At 35.1% G+C, this 19,503-nt stretch overlaps 1 protein-coding gene and 1 pseudogene across 3 annotated transcripts; one reads left to right on the top strand and one right to left on the bottom strand.

Moving 5' to 3' along the window:
- Positions 1-558: 558 nt before the first annotated feature.
- On the bottom strand, positions 559-6,817 carry LOC111881015 (uncharacterized). Of its 3 annotated transcripts, XM_052768333.1 has the most exons (8): positions 6,302-6,764; positions 2,513-2,986; positions 2,314-2,437; positions 2,002-2,229; positions 1,730-1,861; positions 1,510-1,647; positions 1,217-1,432; positions 559-911 (listed from the first exon to the last, which is right to left on the bottom strand). In XM_052768333.1, the coding sequence occupies exons 3-8, from the start codon at positions 2,329-2,331 to the stop codon at positions 771-773; spliced, it is 873 nt and encodes a 290-aa protein (XP_052624293.1). In that variant the 5' UTR covers positions 2,332-2,437; positions 2,513-2,986; positions 6,302-6,764; the 3' UTR covers positions 559-770. The 3 variants fall into 3 exon arrangements, with proteins under 3 accessions (XP_052624293.1, XP_052624294.1, XP_052624292.1); XM_052768334.1 differs by lacking the exon at positions 2,513-2,986; XM_052768332.1 differs by lacking the exons at positions 559-911; positions 1,217-1,432; positions 1,510-1,647; ... (2 more) ...; positions 2,314-2,437; positions 2,513-2,986 and adding an exon at positions 2,993-5,800 and having other exon boundaries at positions 6,302-6,817.
- A 2,584-nt stretch (positions 6,818-9,401) lies between these two features.
- LOC111909132 (uncharacterized) lies at positions 9,402-17,846 on the top strand (annotated as a pseudogene).
- Positions 17,847-19,503: the final 1,657 nt, after the last annotated feature.

Raw genomic sequence — 19,503 nt, 5'->3', positions numbered from 1 at the left:
CTACTAGAAAACTAGGGTAATAGCTACGGCACAATCCGTAGCTATTCGGTAGGTATAAGGCGATACCTACGGATTTGCTACGGAAAATGTCCTGTAGCATAAATGCCCGTGGGAAATTTTTACCTACGGAATTGCTACGGACTAGCTACTGAATACCTACGGATATTTCCGTAGGTATAATACCTACAGAATAGCTACGGCCGGTAATTGCTACGGAATACCTACGGATTGCCAACGGGTGTATGTTCCTACGGAATAGCTACGGCCGGTAATTGCTACGGAATACCTACGGATTGCCAACGGGTGTATGTTCCTACGGAATAGCTACGGAATAGCATGGCTACGGATTACCTACGCAAGTGTTTTCCTACAGAATAGCTACGGAACTGTTTAGCTACGGATTTCCTACGGATTAACGACAGAACTCAATTTTGACTAAAATTGACTTTCTTCCTACGGAATACCTACGGACCTATTTAGCGACGGATTTCCGTAGCTAGTCCGTAGCTAATTTCATTTTATCAAAAAAAATAAATTTTAAAAATTTAAAAATTTCCATTTTTTGTCAAATACCATATCAATTCAATTTGTCCAAAATACACCAAAAAATGTCCCTAATACCAACTTTGACACATTCAATTCCATTGTCTTAAATACCATACAAATGTCTCAAGTACCATACAAATTAGGCATAACAAAACAAGCAAACAATACAAGTGTTTACAAATTCAATTGTTCCAAAATAGTTATCAATTGTTCCAAAATACTTATCAATTGTCCTCGGGTGGATTATCGGGGGGACCATGGGGTTGATTTCCAGACATATTTATCATCCTCATAACCATCTCCATTTGTTCTTTCATTTGTTGTTGTTGTTCCATGACAGAAACTTGTGCACGCAACCTATCAACCTAAAAAATGGTGACACAATTCAATACTTAAACAATAATAGCAATTTATTTTAGTTTATTGTAAGAATGTATTTTAATTTATAATTATAGCAATACACTTAACTTTTAAACCATAATAGCAACATATATTTATTTTTATCAATTTAATCAATATTATCAACAAACTACATAACCTTTAACCATAATAGCAACATACTTTTGTTTATTATCAATTTAATCAATATTCTCACCAAACTACCTAGCTTTTAACCATATTAGCAACATATTTTTGTTTATTATCAATTTAATTAGTATTATCAACATACCTCTTGTTGTGTGCTATCCGACTGGGTGGACTGGGTGGATTGGGAAGATGGAGTCCCTAAAACCAAAAAATGTATATCTGATGCTCCTATCCCATAGATAGCACCCTTCTTCTTTCCTTTTCTTCTAAGTTGGCTTTCCTCCCATACATCTACATCATCCTTACGATTTGAAGGATCTTCACCAAATTTGTTGACCAACCCATGCAGATACCCCTCCTACAAATTACAAAAAACATGATTGTCATATACAAAAATGAGACAATCAATATACATAAATGATAAAGATAAGTTACTAGTGCTTCTTTGGCCGTCTGCGAGCAATATTCAATATTTTCATGATTTCCCTCAAAATATTTTTTCTTTGACTCGGCGGTGCCATGCGTCTGCACGAAAACATCATATTGTGTGGGTGGTTTACCCATCAATTTTTCCTACATAAAAGTCAACGTACAATTAATGTAGTTAGTGTTATAACAAAATAAGAATAATAAAATTTATTATTGTGATACTTACTAATTTCCTACGGTGCTGGTCAAATCCTATACTACCCGCAGTGTGTCTTGCTGTTGACCCACTAGAATCTGCGGTGTTGCGGTTCTGCTGAGCGATTTTTGAATTCTTTTGCCACTTCTCTGTGGACCAATGCTGTGAAAAGAATATATATATATATATATATATATATATATATATATATATATATATATATATATATATATATATAATACAATAATATAATAAGAAATAAAAAACTTAACAAAAAAATAATAATGTATCATATCCGTTACATCACACAAACGTTGCCACACAGTCTCCGGTACGCGTTCGGGGCGGTAGTTATGCATCCCATCATAGTAGCTACAAAACTTTGGGGGGAGGGATTTCCCATCATTTCGTGCCATGTCGGCAGATTGTTTCCTGATACCTTTCATCCTATCTCTGTATCTATCCTTGAGGACACACTTGAATGCATCAAATATGTTCTCATTCTCTTGTGAATACCACCTATACATTGTCTGTAAAAGATAACAAGTAAATTTAAAAATACAAACTAAAAATAAATGAGTATAAGATATAATAACAAGTATTTAATATATTACCCCGAAACGCGAAAACATCTGTAGAAGAGCCTCATTTGGAATATCACTGAACTAGGCCCACGGATGATCTAAATTCTCCCAAAAGAGATGAATACACGCGCTGTGGATTTTTTGATCCCCAAACCTACAATATTGAAAAAACTATATAAGTATAATTATAACACCAAGAAATTAAGCTTTAAATGATGAAAACACTAACTTTTCCCCATGTCGTCTGATGAGGGGCAACGATGAGGCGTGAAAATCACTCGCATTCGAGTCGTGACCTCCTGAAATGCCTCTAGAGGCGGAGCCATGCGGCGTCAATGGCGTGTTCGGTGCCATCGGTGTGTGTGGGGTATGTGGTGACCGAAAAGTTGCCTCTGCATCTGCACCCTCAAAACAATAGTCCTCAAACCCATCATTACCACCTGTCCTCAAAAACATTTGTGGGGACTGAGGTCTGTAATCCGTCTGTGGTGGGAGCTGAGGCCTATAATCCGTATGTGGGACCTGGGGCATCTGACCCGTCTCTCGAGCCCGACGGCGAAGAATCCCGGCCAAGTCTGCTAAAGGATCAGCCATACGTGGCTCTTCGGTAGAATTAGGGGATGCCCTCCCCACCCTATGCCTCGCACTACCAGAAAAAGAGTTGTTACTGTGTCCTTTATCCTTGCGTCTATTACCCGACATGCTGCATTTAATAGAACAAGAATGGTCAGTTATATAATATATGATTAATAAGTTATGACAAAAGAAATGTTTAAAATAACAATATGTCCAAACCAAAATCATTAAAAAAACAACATTTAATTTTAAGGTTTTAAAAAAGAAGACAATGCTCTTAACATCAACAAATACAATGCTCTTATCATCAAAAAAAGACAATTCTCCTAACATCCGTCCTCATCATCTTCATCTTCAAATTCTTCTTCTGAATAATACAACTCGTTTTCATCATCTTCGATTTCAAAATCTTCCACTTCTTCGTCTTCCTACCTAATTCTCTCATTCTCGTCGTCAGATATTTGCTCATACGTATTAGTAGTTGAGGCTAGGCACAATCGTTCTGCACGAGTTACAGTAAGGGGTGACTCAAATCGTTCTTCATCCTGAAAGATTTCATCTGCTTCCATTTCAGCTTCGGTAACTTCAAATACCCCTCTTGGTTTTGTCTTGATCACTGCCCACTTATCTTTAGTCTCCCTTGTCATTGAAGGGTATGGTGTATAAAACACTTGTTCTGCTTGTGATGCCAAACAAAAAGGGTCGTCAGTTTGAAGTCGAGAGTTGTATTTGACATCAATCAACTTGTTTTTGTTGACTATTACACCGTCTTTGTTATCAAACCAAATACAATTAAACAGTACAACAGTCGAGGGTCCGTTGCTATAATACTTAATCTCTATGATCTCTTGCACTATGCCATAGTAGTCTGACTCTTGTTCGGCATTATACGTCTCCCCTCTCACACATACTCCAAAGTTATTCGTCACACGACCCTCACCGTATTGTTGAGTGTGAAACTTATAACCATTTACAAAATACCCATTATAGTAATGAGCATGTCTCGATGGTTTATTAGCTATAACTTCTAAGTGTCTAGCACTTCCATCAGGTGTCTTATACATTACCTACAGTGAAAATATACGCATTATATTGGTTAATGATGCATTGGTAATAATCAGTATGATTTAACTATTTCTACTTACTTTGTCCTCAAACCATTCAGCAAAGTATTTATCTCTTAAATCTGAAACTGATTCGTTTGGATTTGTTTTCATGACCATTTCATCAAATCAAGGTTGTGTCGGATCAACAGGTGACGCCAATATGGAAGCTCCCAAAAGATGCTCTTCTTTACCCAGTTATGTGTAATACCAAAACCATGTGGTTTTGCATAATTTGGACCATAGGGTGTACCGTTGTATACAGTGGGAAAATGTTGGATTTTCTCCCAAATATATTCTCCGGTTGGGTACGGAACAGGCACTTCATGACCTTTCACTTTCTTGCCTTTTAAAAAATTAACCGTATCATTTCGAAATACGTGTCTTTCGGGTAGATGTTTTCTATGACAGTCAAACCAACACGGTTTTTGTCCGTTGACAAGCCGGAATGATTCTGTTTGGTGCATGCAATATGGGCACGCTAAATTACCATGAGTGCTCCATCCGGACAACATTGCATAAGCAGGGAAGTCACTAACTGTCCATAGAAGTACAACCTTCATTTGAAAATTGGTCATTCGATGAGCATCATAAGTTTCAATGCCATCTGTGAACAACATCTTCAACTCTTCCACCAGAGGTTGTAAAAAAACATCCAAATTTTGTCCAGGACTCTTCTTCCCAGGAATGATCAATGGAAGTTGTATGTACTGATGTTTAAAAGCCAACCAAGGGGGTAGGTTGTAAACAGTGATAAACACCGGCCAACATGAATAGGGAGTTGTATTTGAATTATTAGGACTAAACCCATCAGTACACAACCCGAGACGAATGTTGCGCGTCTCATTTGCAAAATCAGGATATGTTGTGTCAAAATGATTCCATGCTTTACCTTCACTGGGATGTATCATCTTTTCTGGATCTATTGAATGATCTGCATGCCAAGTTAAATGTTTGGCTGTCTTCCTTGAATAAAAGAGCCTTTGAAGTCTCGGTCCAATCGGCATGTAAGTCAAGACCAAATGAGGAACTTTCCTCCCTCTGTCTTTGTATCTATTTTCACCACATACTACACACTGATCCAGATCAGCAAATTGGCCCCTAAATAGCATGCAATGGTTTATACACACATGAATCCGTTCTGAAGGCAATTTTAGTGGCTTCAACATTTTCTTGGTCTCGTAGAAGCTGTTAGGAAGCTTCTCGCCAGATGGTAGAATGTCTTTAACAATCGAAAGTAGTTTATCAAATGACGTGTCTGAAACATTAGATTGTGATTTCCAGTCCAATAATCTAATGGTCGCGGCGAGTGTGGAAGTTTTTGTACACCCATCCCATAAAGGTTCACTCGCTTGTTTCAAAATTTTATAAAAATTTTGGGCATCAAGATTTGGGTTGTGTGGTGTTTGTTGATAATAAGAAGCCTCGGGTTGATGCATGCTTTCGATGACCATCTCCTCGTATCTACGATAATCACCAAAATCGTTATCAATGTGTTGACCCGTTTCAGGGTTTGAACATTGACCAATCTCTAGTGTTGGATATTTTTCGCCATGTAAATACCATAGTGAATAACCATTCATGAATCCTCGGGCAATAAGATGGTTAAAAACTGATTCTCTCGGGTGGTAGTAAATATTTTTGCATTTCACACACGGACATCTAATTTCAAAAACTTCCACCCCTTCCCTAATAATACGTTGGATGTTTGTTGCGTTCGTGTAAGCAAAATCCAAAAACAAATTGACATAATGTGGCCATTGCGGATTAAACAAACGACGACTATCAAGTCTCTTCGTGTACATCCATTCTCTATTAGACAACATTTTGATCTAAAACTACATTTCCATTTAAAAATGTTAATTAGAATCATAACATTTCAATATAATAGTGTAACATCCCATTTAATCTAATATGTATGACTAACGATACATAACATTTCAACAAATGATCAATATGATAATATGCATTTTAAATTAACTAAAATTCCATATATAAACATTTAACTAACATTTTTAACAAATTTAACAAATTAACTTAACATTTTTCATATAACATATATATCATATTTAACAAATCTAAAACCTCAAATCCAACCTATATTTCATATTTAACAAATCTATAACCACACATTCAACAAAGTGCAGGGGAAAGTAATTTTAACAAATCTTAAACACCAAAATCAACCTAAAACATCACATTCAACAAAAAAAATCAACCTAAAACCTCATATTCAACAAAAAAAATCAACCTTGCTAGCTCACATTCAACAAAATTACACCTAAAACAAAGTAATTTTTAAAAAGAAACAAAAAAGAAAAAAAAAAACTACTGTTTACCTTTGGCTCGGTGACGGGAAAACGCAGCAGGAAGAAGCACCGGCGGTGACGGGAAAAGTGCAGGAGGAAGGGGCGTCGACCACCAGAGAGAGAGAGAGAGGGAGTTGCGATGCTGTAGCGTGGTTTTTTTTTTTTTTGTTCTTGTAAGGAGATGCGAGAATGGGGAAGAAACAGAAAAGGGGGGAAAAGGAAGACAGGAAAAGGGGAGAAAAATGGGAGAAAAGTTATAGACGGCAGCAGCAACAAAAAAAAAAAAAAAAAAAAAAAAAAAAAAATTATGTTGCAGCAGGAATCGAACTCCAGTCTCACAAGTCTCAAACCAATGGTCTTACCAACCGGCCGGGTATGCCACTTCCTTAAATGTTTAGACTCCAATTACTTTTAATTTATTTCTGGAGAAATAAAGAAAAACACGGGTGGGGTAAGAATCGAACTCGAGTCTCCTACGTAACTAAGCAGCACAATTACCATCTGGCCGGGAATGCCACATCCTTGCTGAGTTTGTCTCCTATTAATTTTATGCACTGTCTTTTTTCGATTATTGTTATTATTATTATTATTATTATTAATAATCAAGTCTTAAAACTTTTTTTTTTATATATCGTATGTATGTGTGTGCTTATTATTATTATTATTATTATTATTATTTTCTTTTCAATATTCAAGTCTTAAAACTTTTTTTTCACTATTATTATTATTTTTTTCATTATTTTTTTTCAATAATAATAATAATATCAAAAAAAAATTAAAAATGTGGTTAACACACAAACAAACAATTAAAATAATATACGTGTATAAATTAAATAATTAGCTACGGATTAGCTACGGAATTCTAACGGAAAGCATAATCCGTAGCTATTCCATAGGTAATTAGCTACGGAATATGCTTTCCGTTAGAATTCCGTAGCTAATCCGTAGCTAATTAGCTACGGATTAGCTACGGATTTTTCTTATTTTCGATTTTTAGGGCACCAAACGTCGTTTTTTTCGCTCCGTTTTTTTCACACCTCTATTATATACGATTATCTATATTTTCACAAACTTATAGCTATTAACATCATTGATAAAGTCACGTGCACATACATGATCCATTGTTCGTTAAATGGTTTAACACTATAATGTTTATGAATATGTACACATACATCTCACAAACACATATACATGTACACATATACCACAACTCATTCATGTATATAAATATACATATACAAACATAATCCATCACAAGTTGGTGAAAAGTATAAACATTACAATGCTAAACAATGAAACGAGTACTTGATCGCGAAGGGGCACACGACTTTATGAACGATATTAATAGCTACAAGTTGGTCAAAATATAGATAGCCATGTACAGTAGAGGTGTGAAAAAAACGGAGCGAAAAAAACGACAATTGGTGCCCGAAAAATCGAAAATAAGAAAAATCCGTAGCTAATCCGTAGCTAATTAGCTACGGAATAGCTACGGAATATGCTTTCCGTTAGAATTCCGTAGCTAATCCGTAGCTAATTAGCTACGGATTAGCTACGGATTTTTCTTATTTTCGATTTTTCGGGCACCAATTGTCGTTTTTTTCGCTCCGTTTTTTTCACACCTCTATTATATACGATTATCTATATTTTCACAAACTTATAGCTATTAACATCATTGATAAAGTCACGTGCACATACATGATCTATTGTTCGTTAAATGGTTTAACACTATAATGTTTATGAATATGTACACATACATCTCACAAACACATATACATACACATATACATGTACACATATACCACAACTCATTCATGTATATAAATATACATATACAAACATAATCCATCACAAGTTGGTAAAAAGTATAAACATTACAATGCTAAACAATGAAACGAGTACTTGATCCCGAAGGGGCACACGACTTTATGAACGATATTAGTAGTTACAGGTTGGTTAAAATATACATAGCCATGTACAGTAGAGGTGTGAAAAAAACGGAGCGAAAAAAACGACAATTGGTGCCCGAAAAATCGAAAATAAGAAAAATCCGTAGCTAATCCGTAGCTAATTAGCTACGGATTAGCTACGGAATTCTAACGGAAAGCATATTCCGTAGCTATTCCGTAGGTAATTACCTACGGAATAGCTACGGAATATGCTTTCCGTTAGAATTCCGTAGCTAATCCGTAGCTAATTAGCTACGGATTTTTCTTATTTTCGATTTTTCGGGCACCAAACGTCGTTTTTTTCGCTTCGTTTTTTTCACACCTCTATTATATACGATTATCTATATTTTCACCAACTTATAGCTATTAATATCATTGATAAAGTCGCGTGCACATACATGATCCATTGTTCGTTTAATGGTTTAACACTATAATACGTATGAATACGTTCACATACATCTCACAAACACGTATATATACATACACATATACACGTACACATATACCATAACTCATTCATGTGTATAAATATACATATAAAAACATAATTCATCACAAGTTGATGAAAAGTATATGCATTACAATGTTAAACTGTGAAACAAGTACTTGATCCCAAAGGGCACACAACTTTGTGAACGATATTAATAGCTACATGTTGGTGAAAATAAAGATAATTATGTATAGTAGAGGTGTGAAAAAAACGAAGCGAAAAAAACGACGTTTAGTGCCCGAAAAAATGAAAATAAGAAAAATTCGTAGCTAATCCGTAGCTACTTAGCTAATCTGTAGGTAATTAGTATCCGTAGGTATTCCGTAGCCATTTCGTAGCTAATTAGCTACGGAATAGCTACGAATTTGCATCTGTAGGTATTCCGTAGCTATTACGTAGCTAATTAGCTACGGAATAGCTACGGACCCGCTTCCGTAGCTATTCCGAAGCTATTCCGTAGCTATTCCGTTACCAAACTAGGGCATCCCATTATGTAGCTGATCCATAGCAATTCCGTAGCTAATTAGCTACGGAAATTTTCCGTGGCTATTTTCCGTAGGAAAACACCATGTTTTCTAGTAGTGTAATTACGAGTTTAATCTGTCTAATTTGATGCTTAAAGTATTAAGACAGTGTTGAATATCAATCTTTGCAATTGATCTTAATTTCTTTATTGTTTTCCTCTTTATTACAATTTCATTCAATTTCACATTCTCTTAGTAGATATTTAGCTTATTCATCTCTTTTTTAAGGTTAATGTAGTACAAAAACACTCATATTTGTTCCGAAGCAGTAGAATCAATCAAAAAGGCACTTAGGTAATTTGCAAAAAAACGACTTTTCATTCCAAAAGAAAAAACAAGGTTGCAACACAATAAAAATACCCCCATCCACACACACACACACACCAAAACTTAATTAAAATTTGGTGTTTCTATATAATTAAGCAATGAAAAACCTATTTCTTGATTTCTATTACCATAATCATGTTTAAAATTGTCAAAAGTGAATCATATTTTTACTGTTCCATAAATGACCTGTAAAAATCATTATTTATTTATCTTTTAATTTTGATTGTCAAAACATTATCTTCAAAATTATTTTTATATGAGGTACACACTTTGTACAGATTGCATCATCGGTCTAGCTATTTGTTGATTTATGTGTAGGTGCTAACAGAATTAAGAATAGTGAGCAATGGATGCTGCCATGATTAAACATGATGACATGGTTCCAATCACCATAAACATCGGCTGGCCAACATCCTACTTCCCCCCATACCCGATTCTCATGGGACTTGGGGTTCTGTTACTGTTTGTTATTGTTTGGATGGTTCCAGTCACGAAACACCTCCCCTACCTCATATCTTACAAAAAATATTTGAAGGAGTTGCATATCAAAATGAAGAAGTTGAATGATGCAAGAATAGATGTAGAACAACACATGGATCGGAATAGAAGAAGTCATCTTGAGGTTCCAGCCGAAGTCGTGGGTTGGTTGGAAGAAGTAAAAAAGATTAAAACCAAGGTGGATACCACTCCTATTGACATTGGCATTTCTCTCAATCTAATGATTAGGCATCAGCTCGGAAGGAAAGCCTTCAAGATGATTGAGGAGATTGAAAGTCTCTTAATACAACAATCTCTGATGGCTTGGAGTGATGAGCCAGTTCCTTTGGGAAAAGTTGATTTCATGAAGGAATCCACGTCTACCCCATCAAGTGATCACAATGAATTCAAATCAAGAGAGCAGATTTTCATGAATGCATTAAAAGCACTCGGACCAAACAACAAATCCCACATGATAGCCTTAGTGGGGATGGGTGGAGTGGGGAAGACGACAATGACACAACGGTTGAAGAAGGTTGTGAAAGATAAGAAAATGTTCAATTTTGTTATCGAGGTAGTTATAGGGGTAAAAACAGATCCCATTTCTATTCAGCAATCTATTGCAGAGTACCTCAGCTTAGAGCTAAAAGAAGACACTAAAACTGCAAGAGCTCATAAGCTTAATGAACACTTTAAGGTCCTCTCAGATGGAGGTGATATGAAATTCCTAGTAATTCTTGATGATGTATGGGAGCCTGTTAATCTCTATGATCTTGGTTTAAGTCCTTTGCCAAATCAAGGTATCGACTTCAAGGTCTTGCTGACATCACGCAATAGAAATGTATGCAATATGATGGGAGCTAGTTCAATTCTCAACATCAACATCTTAACAGAAGAGGAAGCACATAGTTTGTTCCAACGGTATGTAGAAATATCTTATGATGCTGATCAGGAGCTCAATAAGATAGCAGAAGCTATTGTGGAGAAGTGTGGTGGTTTACCCATTGCTATAAAAAACATGGCCTATGCTCTTAGAAATAAAAGCAAGGATAAATGGCAAGATGCACTTGTTCGTTTAGAGCACCATGACACTGACAATGTTGTGGCTGATGTTTTAAAAATGAGCTACAATAATATCGAAGACCAGGAGACAAAGTCCATATTTTTGCTTTGTGGTTTGTTTCCTGAAGGCTTTGATGTTCCTACCGAAGACTTGGTGAGGTATGGATGGGGATTGAAAATATTTAAGAAAGTGTATACTATGAGACATGCAAGAAATAAGTTGGACACGTGCATTGAGCGGCTAATGCATGCCAACTTGTTGATCGAAAGTGATGATGTTGGGTTTGTCAAGATGCACAAGTTGGTTCGTGCTTTTGTTTTGGACATGTTTTCTGAAGTCGAGCATGCATCAATTGTCAACCATGGTGATATCTCAAGCTGGCCTACAACTGCAAATGACATGAGCAGCTTGTGCAAACGAATTTCGTTAACATGCAAAGGGATGTCTGAGTTTCCTGGAAATCTCAAGTTTCCAAACCTCTCAATCCTGAAACTAATGGAAGGGGAGGAGTCACTGAGGTTTCCTGAAGGCTTTTATGGAGAAATGGAAAACCTTCAGGTTATATCATATGATAACATGAAACATCCGTAGCTTCCATCATTACTTCAATGCTCCAATGTTCGAGTGCTTCATCTCCATCACTGCTCACTAATGTTTGATTGCTCTTCTATTGGAAATCTTTTGAATCTTGAAGTGCTCAGTGTTGCTAATTCTGCCATCGAATTTTTGCCTCCCACAATTGGGAATCTAAAGAAGCTAAGGCTCATGGATTTGACGAATTGTGTTGGTCTCCGTATAGGTAATGGTGTCTTTCGAAATTTGGTCAAACTTGAAGAGCTTTATATGAGAGTTGATGATAGAGATTCATTTTTTTTGAGGGTTGACGACCGCAAGGAGATTAATTTCATGGGTGATAACTACAATGAAATGGAAGAACGATTAGAGCATGTTTCTATATTAGAATTTGAGTTCTTCCAGAATACTTCTCAACCAAAAAATATTTCGTTCGAGAATCTTGAACAATTCAAGATTTCAGTGGGACGTTCTTTGAAAGGAGCATTCAGAAAAAGAAAACACTCGTCCCAAAACACATTAAAGTTGGCCATCAAAAAAGAAGAACTATTGGGAACTAGACTGAATGAGTTGTTTGAGAAAACAGAGGAGCTTTGTTTAAGTGTGCATGATATGAATGATCTTGAAGATATTGATGTGAAATCGTCCTTACATCCTTCTCGATTCTCTTCATTCCACAACTTAAGAGTCCTTGTCATTTCTGAGTGTGTGAAGTTGAAACACCTTTTCACACTTGGCGTGGCAAAAGATTTGAAAAATCTTGAGCATCTCGAAGTTTACTCATGCAATAATATGGAAGTACTCATACATAGTGAGAGTAGTGGAGCAGAGACAATTATATTCCCGAAGTTGAAGTTTCTTTCTTTGATTTGTCTACCAAATCTATCGGGCTTTTCCAGTAATGTCAACATAATTCAGTTACCTCAACTCGTGGAGTTGGGGCTTGCCACCATTCCAAAATTCACAAGCATATTTCCGAAGAATAATTCGGAAACATCTTGTTTCTTGAGGGAAGAGGTAAACACTTTATATTTTGTGAAAAAGAATTCAAACAATCTTTTTCAGTTACATTTTTTCCAGAAAATTTTGCATTCATTTGAATAATTAGAGAAATTCCCCAACAAAAATATTTGTGATTTGATTTGACAGGGCTAAAGTTTGACTATTTTGCAGGTTGTGATTCCTAATTTGGAGAAACTACATATTCGTCATATGAAGAATTTGAAGGAGATATGGCCTTGTGAATTAAGTATTATTGAAAAAATTAATGTTTCATTGTTGAGAACTATTGAAGTAACCGATTGTGATAATCTTGTGAATCTATTTCCGTGCAATCCCTTGCCATTGCTGAGTAAACTTGAAGATCTTCAACTACAGAGATGTGGTTCCATTAAAGTGTTATTCAACATCAACATGGACTGTGATGGTGGAATTGGAGAAAGCAAATGCAGCTTGAGAAGCATTCAAGCGAATCAATTAGGAAATCTAAGAGAGTTATGGAGTATAAAAGGTGTAAATAATTTATCGAAACGTCATCTCCTCATAGATGGCTTTCACCGTGTTGAGTACATAGAGATAACAACATGTAAGAGCTTCAGGAATATATTCACACCGGTCACCACCAATTTTGATCTGAGGGAACTCAAGGGGATATGGATAAATAACGATGGGGAAACTAGGAGAAACAATGAAGTGATGAAGAGTATCAAACAAGAGCAAGAGGTATGGCTTTCACATCTTAGTTATTTGCATTGTTGCAGAGAACCAATAGTAGCTTATTAATTAAATACAAAAAAATTATTACTAGGAATGGAGAATTGAAACCTTCCTATATGTTAATTATTAAAAGTTCACAGGGGAATAATCTAACTATGTCTAATTGGTTGACCATATTCATTGTTTCCAGATAATTTTTGAAGCATTATTTAGAATCAAGACAATCTTTCTCACATTTAAAATTGAAGTTACTAATTACCTTTCTTGTGGGGATATGTGTAGAATATTAAATCAAATGAAGGAGCATCAAAAGTTGGTCCTTGCATATCTAATATATATTCATTTCCTAACCTCCGTCAACTTAAGTTGTGGAATTTTAAAGAAGTGGAGGTGGTGTTTGAGATAGAGCCAATAGAATCAGTAACAACTGATGATAATGAACAACTACTTCCCTACCTAGAGGAATTGGATATTAGGCATATGGACAACATGAGTCATGTGTGGAAGTGTAATTGGAATAATTTTTTAATTCTTCAACAACAAGAATCATTCCACAACCTCACAACCATACACATGAGCTCATGTAAAAGCATTAAGTACTTGTTTTCACCTCTCATGGCAAAACTTCTTTCAAACCTAAAGAATCTCAAGATAGCAATTTGTGATGATATTGAAGAAGTTGTTTCAAATAGAGATGACAAAGGAAAAGAAAATACTAGATCTACACACACAAGCGCCACTTTGTTCCCTGTTCTTGGTTTTCTAACTCTTGCTTGCCTAAGAAATCTCAATCATATTGGTGGTGGTGGTTCCCAGCGTACTAAGGATCAATCTAAGGTATATGTTCTACAACTTGAAGTAATTATTTTCTTGATTAACTTCCTTAATTGGTGCTCATCTTTACAATATTCTCTCAGTATCTATCTTATTCTAGAAAAGTGCACGACAGTAGATATACAAGAGGTTGTAATTTCTATACCACCCAATCGACTCATCATTTACTATGCAAATTCACGATTGTGATTCAAATTAACGCATAACATAGGGTCATTCATTTGAATGTTATCTATCATACCATCTAGTACTAAGGTTTTTATTTGTAATTAGAAAATGTTCACCCTTCTATTAATCCTCCGAGGTTGGTTTTAAATTTTCAAGTTGCGATTCTCTTAAACGTTGGTATTAGATTAATGTGCATATATGAAAATATATAAACATTCAAATGTCCATATATGCATATTTCAAAAAAAAAAAAAACAATGTTTGTCAAATCTTTTTTTAGGCTAGATATGACTTCGATGCAACATTTGGAGATTAATGGTTGTCTTCATTTTAAAAAAATGATGATCGGATTAAGAGTTCTTCACATAATTTGAATCATCACAACGCTTCAAGGATATTAGTTAACACATAATAACGATCATAATTAACTAATTCTAGAGATTAAGTAATTTTAACAATCCTCAGCAACAGGGACCAATCGTGTAATTTGTCTTATTTGTATTGTTCAAAAGTAAGTTATAATGTTCACTTTAATTTTTGGTTTACTTTGCTCAGGTGGATGGTGTTTCATGGTCCTTATGCCAATTCTCTAGAGAGATAACAATAGTAGATTGTGATGCCTTATCAAGTGTGATTCCTTCTTATGCGGTAGGAAAAATGCAAAAGCTTCAAATACTGAAAATAGAGTCTTGCAACTCGATGACGGAGGTCTTTGAAACTCACGTTGATGAAGGAAATGGTGCTATAAAAAAATTCAATAATGTTACTATTCTTCGACTTCCCAACCTGAAGATACTGGAAATTAAAGACTGTGACCTTGTGGAACATATATTCACATTTTCCTCACTAGAAAGCCTTGGACAACTTGAAGAGTTAATAGTGGAAAATTGCAATGGAATGGATGTAATTGCGAGGGAAGAAAATGGAGAAAACCCCACGTCTAATATTGTGGTCTTTCCTCGTCTAAAGTCAATATCATTGGTTAATCTACCATACCTTGCAGGTTTCTTCTTGGGGATAAATGAGTTCTTGTGGCCTATATTAGACAACGTTACAATTCGTGATTGCCCAAAAATGACAATGTTCACACGTGGTTGGTCAACAGCTCCGAAGCTCAAGTATATGCAAACAAGCTTAGGCGAAGATACTAAACAATGCAACCTTAACTTTCATCAGGTATAATTTTTATTTTTCTCCAGTCATCTAATGAAGAAATCATGCTAAGTAAAAGCATGACACATTCACAATAGTTTTTGTAAAATTTTAGGTTGTCACTTGAATCAATTGTGAATGGGAAATAACCTTACATAACTTATTTGATGAGGTCAACAATTAGTAATCCAACAAAATATTTTGGTTGGAGTTATTTATGATCTTTAAAGATTATTGTCTCTTCATTTAGAGTCATCTTCTACATAGTCTTCCAATTTCATTAGAACAACACTAAGTAATTTATTTGGTTTTATTTAGAAATAGCCTAAGGCAGATGCATGTTTATATATTCATTTGTGGAATAATGAGCTCTAAGGGTTATAATTTTTAGGTGGCCTTGCCATAAAAGAAAAGGAAAATTAAACAAAATTGTTTTTTCGTATATGTCATGGCACTAATAGATTTCAAATTGATGTATAACCTATAGCAGTAGAATTATTTCAATTGTGGCAGTTTGAATTACCAATCTAAATCCTCCATCAATCCTTTAACGAACATGGACACGATTGTGTTGGAGTAATTTAGAATAAAGGCTGAAGGGCATATTAGGAAACTCTCCATAATATTGTTTTTTATCCTCTGTTTTAGTATTGAACACTATTTCTATTTTCGAAGAAATGTGTGACGCTATTTTTAATTTTTTTTTTTATTATTATAGGAGTCAATTATTATTACCAAGATAAAGATTAGGCAGCTAGTCTCTTTACTCCCAAGTTTCCAGTTTTACTTTGTTCCCCCGTTATTCCTTTCCTCTTCTGTTTACTTGTGCGCAAAGGTTACAGCATATTTTTTGCTTATAGATTGCAATAATTAAAAATCTTAAACTTTTTGCTAGTTTTATCGACCAGAGGGATTCTATAGACGATTCTCTTTTCTTTACTTGAATATGTTAGATATATGTAGATGGTTTTGACTTTCTTTACTTGCATAAGTTGTTCATCAAGATATGAGTCCACGTATATAATTCTGTTGGAACTAGGATCTATGTTACCACTAACATATGCCTTGTGTATTCAAATTTTGGCCTTTACAGAGTGAAAGAAGTACAAGCTCGAGCCCTGGTACTTCAAAAGATATCCCTTCATCTTTCCTTAATGACACCAAAATCCATCTAGAAGATAATGGGACTATTAGAAAGATTATTCCATACAATGCATTGCAGCAAATACAAAAGCTGGAAGAGATTCATGTATGGAACTGTAAGTTGGTAAAGGAGGTATTCGAAGCATTGGAAGGGAAAACTAGTGGTTCTGATGATTCACAAACTGTCGTGACACTTCCCAACCTAACAAAAGTTGAGTTGGTGTTTCTACAAAATCTCAGGTATATATGGAAGAGTAATCGGTGGATCACATTTGAGTTTCCAAAACTAACAAGAGTTTCTGTTTCTCACTGTCATAAGTTGGAACACATTTTTACTAGTTCCATGATTGGTAGTCTATTACAACTCCAAGAGCTGCATATAAGTTGCTGCAACAAGTTGGAGGTAGTCGTTAAGGAAGAAAATGTTATTGTAAAAGAAGAAGAGGATATATCTCAAGGAAAAATGAATGAGATTATGTTACCACATCTTAAGTCCTTAATACTTGATGAGCTTCCATGTCTTAAGGGGTTTTGCTTAGGAAATAAGGATTTTTCCTTGCCATTATTGAATACTTTTAGAATCGAGAGATGTGGTGCAATAAGAATTTTCACCAAGGGAAATTCGGCAACCCCAGAGCTAAAAGAAATGGAAACAAGTGTTGGCTCATTGTATGCAGGGGAAGGCATCAACTCCTTCATAAAGAATAAAGAATAGGTATGTTGATGTTTGTTGCTTTTATCATTCTTAAGGTACATCTGAAATGTTGTCACTAATGTCTATTTTCCACCTTTATATTTTCATATCTTATGCAGGAGGTCAAAGGAGACCACTGATATCAAAGGTAAAGTCTATTTTTAAATCCTCCACATTACCTAAAACCTTTTTTTTCTATAGGTTAATTGCAGTAAAGTAATTTTTATCAGATCATAATGATGCAATTTTTTTCGTTGCATTTACAGATCATGATGTCTTATTTTAGTTCTAGATTTTGTAGAATTTAGTTCCTTACTACATTTTTTTTCAAGCTAAATTGCATAATCCTGTCTCATGATTCTTACTCGTAATTATAACCTTCATTTATCATCGTTATTCCTTTAGTGATATTTTGAATATTTGGTTCTATTTTTATATTAATGATATTTGTTCGTTTATCCGTTATGTCTATGTAAAACTTTCTTCTATTATTATATTAATGATATTTATTCTGTAATTAAATCTTCATTAACTTCTAGAAAAAAACATATTCGACGGCATTGTTCGTCGGAAATCCATCAAATTGTTTATAGACGGATTTTATGATAGACTACCGTGGAATATTCCATCCGAAAATCACCGGCGGAAAGGGTTTTACCTGGTTTAACTATTCCAAACTATCTTTGACCTAGTTTGATCTGATTTTGATTTTTACTACATATATATAATAACCTTACAAAAATCTTAAACAGTCTTAAACCCATTTATTGGAAACATTACTAATAGATGACCCGGAACCAAACACAAAAAACTTTAGGATCATTATCAACATGGTTTTTGACGAATGTGCCTGGATCCCGATTTAACTATTTCCGACTGACCATATTTGACCGGGCTTGACCTGATTTCATTTTATACTACATAAAAAACCTCTTAAACCGCACAAACCGCCCACACTGCACCAAACCGCACCGCAAAATGCGGTTTAGAATTCCGCGGTGCGGTTTCCGGTTCGTAATTTTTGTCAAATCGCACTATGCGGTGCGGTTTGCGGTTTATAGTTACCAAACCGCAGTTAAAACTGCACCGCGTCGTATATATATATATATATATATATATATATATATATATATATATATATATATATATATATATATATATATATATATAGGGATAATGACTTGAAAGGGTAACGAACTTTTGACTTTGTTCACATTTAGTCACTAAACTTTTTTGCGTTATCTTTTTGCCATTGAATTATTGAAACTGTTCACATTTTACCCTTATGACCGACTGTTACCGGCCATAAGGGTAAAATGTGAACAGTTTCAATAGTTTAGTGGCAAATAGATAACGAAAAAAAGTTTAGTGACTAAATGTGAACAAAATCAAAAGTTTGTTTCCCTCTAAAAAGTTCAATGGCTAAATGTGAAGAAACTTCCTATTGTATTATGTTTTAGCAAATTATTTATTTTTGTTTAATTGTAGCAACATTTGTTGATCAAGAAATCTATGAAATAAAAAAACAAAATGTAACATCCGGATTTCCAGGTATCAAAATTTAAGTATTTTTCTTTTGAGTTAAGAAGAGAGACTCGACGAGTTGTCGCCTCAACTCGTCGAGTAAGGTCACGACTGATGACTCGGATTAATGAATGGACTCAACGAGTCGGTGAGACGACTCGACGAGTCCGCGCTGTTGGCAGAAACCCTAAATCTTTGGGCTCGAGCCATATTTAAAGGCACTTATGGCCTTCAATTGCGACTACCTTTCCCATAAGTGAGAACCCTAGCGAGCTTGAGTGTGTAGAGTGAGAGGAAGAGCTATCTTGAGCTTTTTGGTGTGATTTTGCAAGAAAGGAGAAGAGTTCCAGCAAGAGGGACCAAGGAAGGTTATTATTCTAAGTTATTGAAGCAAGGAGCTTCATTCTGAGGTACAAAAATGAACCCCTTTCCTTCCCTATTGTGTAGATTCCATTTTGGGGTTAGGGCTTGAATCACTTCATCTTTGGGGTTTTGAATGCCTCAAACCCCTCTTGCAAGTTTGTGTTATAGATCTGGACCCTTCTAGGTCCAGAGAGCCGAGAATATGAAGCTTTAGTAGAGTAAACTTTGGGGTTTG

This window comes from Lactuca sativa, chromosome 2 (assembly GCF_002870075.4).
Source record: "Lactuca sativa cultivar Salinas chromosome 2, Lsat_Salinas_v11, whole genome shotgun sequence".
NCBI lineage: Eukaryota > Viridiplantae > Streptophyta > Magnoliopsida > Asterales > Asteraceae > Lactuca > Lactuca sativa.
The sequence above is the reverse complement of the archived record's forward strand: the minus strand, read 5'-3'. Positions and strand labels throughout refer to the sequence as shown.